The sequence below is a fragment of the Rutidosis leptorrhynchoides genome, chromosome 9 (genome assembly GCF_046630445.1).
Source record: "Rutidosis leptorrhynchoides isolate AG116_Rl617_1_P2 chromosome 9, CSIRO_AGI_Rlap_v1, whole genome shotgun sequence".
Taxonomy (NCBI): Eukaryota; Viridiplantae; Streptophyta; class Magnoliopsida; order Asterales; family Asteraceae; genus Rutidosis; species Rutidosis leptorrhynchoides.
In genome coordinates this window covers 284,600,047-284,605,885 of record NC_092341.1, presented here as the reverse complement: position 1 = coordinate 284,605,885, position 5,839 = coordinate 284,600,047, and the positions used below count along the sequence as shown (strand labels likewise).

General features: G+C 35.2%; 1 protein-coding gene across 1 annotated transcript; it reads right to left on the bottom strand.

The window, feature by feature from the left end:
* On the bottom strand, positions 1-3,845 carry LOC139866705 (FRIGIDA-like protein 1). The gene is made up of 4 exons (XM_071854998.1): positions 3,715-3,845; positions 1,366-2,340; positions 1,076-1,251; positions 1-972 (listed from the first exon to the last, which is right to left on the bottom strand). Exons 2-4 carry the CDS (start codon positions 2,315-2,317, stop codon positions 145-147), a joined length of 1,956 nt encoding a protein of 651 aa, XP_071711099.1. The 5' UTR covers positions 2,318-2,340; positions 3,715-3,845; the 3' UTR covers positions 1-144.
* Positions 3,846-5,839: the final 1,994 nt, after the last annotated feature.

Below are 5,839 nucleotides of genomic sequence, written 5' to 3'. Positions count from 1 at the left end.
GAAATTTTTAATGAGACAGGCATATCAACTAATCCATTAGTTAGTTTATAACCATACCTAATACAAAGAAAACCTATTACAAAAGACTGAACAAAAAAAAGGTTATAACCAAAAAAAGTATTACACTATTACAGTGCGTATAAACTACATATATGGTTGATAGGAAGAAGGTACACCGCTAGCGTGATAAGGAACATAAGCATGTGGTGGTGGCGTTGGTCCAGCGGCAGTGGCAGTGGCAGTGGCAGCGGCAGTATCATCGGGTGGGTAGTAATAAGCATTTTCATAGGCGGACGGTTGTGGTGGTAGTGCAGCACCTCGATTATCTGGAGGATAATAAAACTTACTCTCATAAGCAGATGGTAATGGTGCAGAAGCGGCGGCAACTCTATCATCTGGCGGAAGATAATATGTATTTTCATAAGCGGATAACGGTGGTGCAGCGGCAGCAGCGGCGGCAGGTTTATCATCTGGGCGGTAGTAATACGCACTTTGTTCATAAACCCGTTGACTGTAAGTCGCCTGGTTAGTACGTGGGGGTGGCTGGTAGTTGTAGGGTGGAGGAGGATATAGACTTCTATCCATGTAGACTGGAGCAGGAACCTGCCGCCCATTTACCGCCAAGTAACTAGCGGCAGGACTGTGGTTCCCATAGAACCCACCTACATTTGAACGTGGCTTCTTACTGGGTGGTCGTTTATTAGACTCACGTTTACTAGTCGACTCCCGTTTGATCCTCGAGTCATGTTTACTAGTCGACTCATGTTTGCTCGGCGACTCGTGTTTACTAGTCGGCTCATGTTTGGTAGGTGACTCACGAAATCTCTTGCGATGATTAGCAGGGTTCGATCGTTCTAGTTGACCGACCCGTCTGTGAAGGGGTTCAAGTGGGTAGTCATCTTCAAGATCGTATTTTTCAACGCAGTAGATCACAGATTTTAGTGCTGCAAGTTCTTTCGCGTTTTCCTCAGACTACATGAACAAAAAGATACAAAATTGTATATAATCATTTATTTAATCATGTCTATAAAAAGAGATCCAAAATAGTATTAGAAAAACTGGACCCAAAATCAACCTGAACACTAGCTGAATTTCGTGACTTGATGTGTTTTATTTGCGAATTCCTCCTCAAGTCCTTCAAATAAGTCTTCAATAAGGGAACAGTCTGAAACTTGTTAACAAAATCAAACGCGTGCACAAAATGCACTGCACTTATTAGTTTCCCTTTTTTAATCAATTCTTCAATAACACCTGCACATAGCAAAAATTCAGTACTGCACACAAAACAAAAACATGGCCATTTTCTCATCCTAAAAGGCAATATAAACTACCCTCGTTTGTTTGACTTTCGGGTCAAACACCAACCTGACATTTTGTGTGCTAAACCAAGAGACCGACAAAGCTCAGGTGCTTGTGTTTGCTCACAAACAGCAAAAACCAGTTTACAGAGTTCGTCATCTGCAAACTCTGAACCAATTTTAAAAGCCGAAAGAAGCCGTAAAAACGCTTCAGCTTCTATTGAGTTTCCGTCGCCAGCATCAGCGATGACGTCATGACCTAACTTACGCCACCATTCATCTGCAATAGCCTTAGCTCGCTGCTTAATTTCATAAGTCAGCAAGTGGTCAACACCCACATCACCCTTTGCTGACATGGCGTTAACGGCTTCAATTAAAATAATACAGGACCGGCGCATAGCGGTATCTGTATTGTTATCATCGAGAGGGTAAAACCCGTCCAGTGAATCAAGAACCAAACGAAACGGGTCCGTACAAGTTGTAAGTGCATGACTAAGTTGTTCACATAAAACACTACTATTTTTTTGATTCTCAGTAACAAAATTTAAAAGCCCGTTTGTATCCATCTCGTTACAAAACTTAGTCAACTCTTGGTCAAACATGATCTCGCCACCAGGGCTTACCGTCTTCTCAACGTGGTCCACTATATCAACGGATGAAGCAGACGGAAAAACATGAATTTCTCGTGTCTCTATAATGGCAGAAACAGCAGAATCTTTAAGAATTTGGATACGGTCAAACATGTCTTGTTCTTTTGCAGTAATAACTGCCTGTAGGGATGCAAGTAATGTTTCACTATCATGTTCTTCTTGTTTGAAAGCTTTTTCCTTGGCCTCGAGTTCGGTATATTTCTTTTTCATATTTGCCTCGAGATCACGAAAGTGTTTGATGATGTCGACGATTGAAACGGTATCCGTAGAACCGTCTCTATGAGATTTTAGCTCGACTAATGCTTTGCTAAGCTGGTCTATGAAAGAAAGCGTTAGGTTGAAAGCTGTAGCCAGATCAGCGTCGGCCATGGTTTTGTATGATACAGAATGAACTGCAAGAGAATATGCATATGTTAAGCCATAAGTACTTAAAATTTATTAATAAATTTGTACAGCATGGATTTCCCTAAATTTGTACAGCATGAAATAACATCCTTTTTATGACATTTTGGAAAGAAAAAAAAAAGTTGAGGGAAAATGTTAAAAGCCTATAATATTAGGCATTTTCATTTCACTGTAACCTCTCTTGTATATTTATTAATCCAAATTCCCCTAGTATCTTCATACCGGATCATATAAAACGTGAATGCAAAAGGTTAGTTTTTTATAGCTTCAAAATCTGTTAAGTTGTGTTGTAATAAAAAAAAAAAAAAAAAAAAAAAAAAAAGCAGGACAGTAAAGCATTGATTGATGATACATCATGCCAATTAAGATGAGAATACATAGCTGCCCATATAAAAAAGGTACGACTTGAACCATTAAGATCCTAAAACAAGGCACATAAGTACTTAAATTAAGAAGTAAATACTAAATAAGTTTATCAAACTGGGCAATACAAAACAGTTTTCCTGATCCCTACTAATACTATGTTGAGTTTCTTTCAAGTTAATTCAATTCATCAGAACATCATCGTAGATGCAATTCAAGGTATTTTATGTTTAATTTTAACCGAAGAAACATAGGAACATGTCAAGTATAAAGAGAAGCTTGAAATAACCCTAATAAGTTCAATCTAAAAGTTGAGGGCAAATGTTAAAAGCCTATAAAATTAGGCATTTTCATTTTAATGTAACCTCTCTTATATATTTATTAACCCAAATTCCCCTAGTATCTTCGTACCCGATCATATAAAATGTGAATGCAAAAGGTTAGTTTTTTATAGCTTCAAAACCTGTCAAATTGCGTTTAAATAAAAAAGCTGGACGCAAAGTCGATTGATGTTATAGCATGCCAATTAAGATGTAAATTTATTGCTGCACATATAAAAAGGTACATTTAACCATCAAGATCCTAAAACAAGGCACATAAGTACTTAAATTTATCACTGCAGGTGAACACATTTGTTATATAGAAACAGAGGTAAGCACCATACTAGATATGCTAAAGAAGCAATTAAGTTTATCGAACTGCGCATTATAAAACAATTCTCCTAATCCAAACTAATACTATCTCAAGTTTCATTCAAGTTAATTCAATTCAGCAAAACACCATCGATGGATGCAATTCAAGGTATTTTATGTTTAATTCTAAGCGTAGGAACATATGAACATGTCAAGTATAAAGAGAAGCTTGAAATAACCCTAATAATAAGTTCAATTCAAAAGGATATACAATACAAATATATATATATATATATATAACAGTAGCTGTAAATTAGGGTTTAATTTAATAAATATGAAGCTATGGAATGGAGAGAAATACAACACCTGTATAACGATAGTCGGATTAGGGTTTAATTTTCAGCTATAATTTCATTATTTCATCTCTCCATTATTAGGGTTTGTTTGGCCGAAACTGGGAATTGTTATTTTCCTTTCTTTTGTCGGTACCAAAAATATAGCAGGCACGGCAAATTAACAAGAATAAAATTTGATAAATGATAGCGTTAGTCCTTTTTTGGGGGGGTCTAAACTAAGCCTAGTCAAATTCAATCTTAACTAGACTCGACCTCGAGCTCGGTTTATTTAAATTTTATAGTAGTCAAGCTCGACTCAATTTGAGTTTGATATTTTAAGCTGAAGTTTGGCTCATTTAATTTTTATTAGCTAGGGCTCAACTCAAACTCGACTTGTTAATTACATAATCTAATTTTTCTATATTTTATTTACTAATTCTTTTGATATAATAGTATAGCTAAGCTACTAGGCTATAACCCGCAAATTTGCGGGGTTTAAACATGTTAATATGTTTGACATAATTTTGGATATTTTATGTACATAAATGATAAATGAAAAGCTCGTTTAGCTCACGAGCTTGTTTGAGCTCTAGATATGAAGCTCGAGCTTGTTGACTAATCGAGTTTAAAAATTAAGTTCAAGTTCAGACTCGAGCTCGTTTAGGCTCGGCTAAAATCGAGCTTTCAACAAATCGAGCTCGAGTAGCTCGCGAGTAGTTCGGTTCATTTACATCCCGACTTTTAACACATACTCCGTAAAAATTAAGAGTCTTCAAACCGTTAGTTGTTGATTTGGGTTTCATCTAAACAAATGAATAAACCAAATAAAAACATCCATAAATAGTTTTTAAAGTATGTATATTCTTGTCAAGTTTATTAATCTGTCAGTGGATATATCATTAGCTTATCGATTTAGACAAAACCGAATCAAACAAATCAAAACAACCATTACATTTAACAATTTAGTAGTAATCTCTAAATGACCCATTTTTATCCTTACACCATCAATCAATATGTTTTATGATGATACAGTACAATACAAACATTTTAAAGTTGCAATAAAAATTGATAGTGGCAGTCGTTACCCTTGATGGAAAACCGTGTGTACTTTTAAATCAAATTAACGCAGCGGATAGTTAAAATAAACTTATTTTTCATTACAAAACATGCACACGATTGACGGTTCCAACAAGATCCAATTACACCACTAATAATTGTCAAAATATATAAATTCACAAAGTGAGTAAACGATATACCTTTCCTGAAGAAACGGATTGTAGGAGAAAAACTTACGATCAATAGTATGACCGTCTCTTTGGATAGTTCACACTACACTTCAAACGATCGACAATGGATGTTAGTCCAATACCAAGTAACTTATTATAATAATCGAATTATTATAATAAATAATTATACTTCCTATATGTTTTGTGATAGTCTTCAAAAGAAAAATAAAAGAGCCGATGGACTGTTATTGGTATTCGTGTAGCAACATGAATGAATTTCATTTTTTTTAATCGGTAGTTAACTGATTCACACACACACCCCTACTGACAATAGCCTTTCTAATAAATACTGAATATGTTGGTATTTATTCACTGTACTATCCTTTTTTTAATCATGTACAACCACTACATCACTAGTTGGTATTTGTTGACCGTCTCTTTTTAATCATGTACAACCACTACATCACTAGTTGCCATAATAATGATTCATTTTACTTTATCTTTTTGCTTTCACTTTTCCTTATTTAAAAGAAGTATTTTAATTTGTTCCGTTACTTGAGTAATATATATACGTCATATATATATATTGTATTTGACGTCTAGGTGTATATGTGTGTGACCCAGAATGCTCAAATAGATTTAGCCATATAGTTATATGTTGTACCTTGCACATTAATCCTACAGACTCCCACTTGTGTATGGTACAACAACAAGTAACTATACAAACAATGAATACCGTCTAGCAACAGGTCATTGTCCCCAAATTCATGTGAGAGTAGTTTCTCAGAACTGCTTGTAGTAAGTGTTAAATGTCATTCGTCCTTTTGTTTCAGATACTTTAGTTAAACTTGAGATATGGATCATCGGTCATTCTCATTTGTTTAACAATTTTATTTCTCGATCTTAGAACTGAATTAGATCACCAAATTA

Bases quoted from the DNA above. Each gene is read 5' to 3' on its own strand.
- LOC139866705 (XM_071854998.1), bottom strand. From the start codon at position 2,317: ATGGCCGACGCTGATCTGGCTACAGCTTTCAACCTAACGCTTTCTTTC. The intron at 1,252-1,365 runs GTTGGTGTTTGA...TGCTATGTGCAG, and splicing joins TTTAGCACACAAAATGTCAG to GTGTTATTGAAGAATTGATT. The intron at 973-1,075 runs GTTGATTTTGGG...TTGTTCATGTAG, and splicing joins GAAATTCAGCTAGTGTTCAG to TCTGAGGAAAACGCGAAAGA.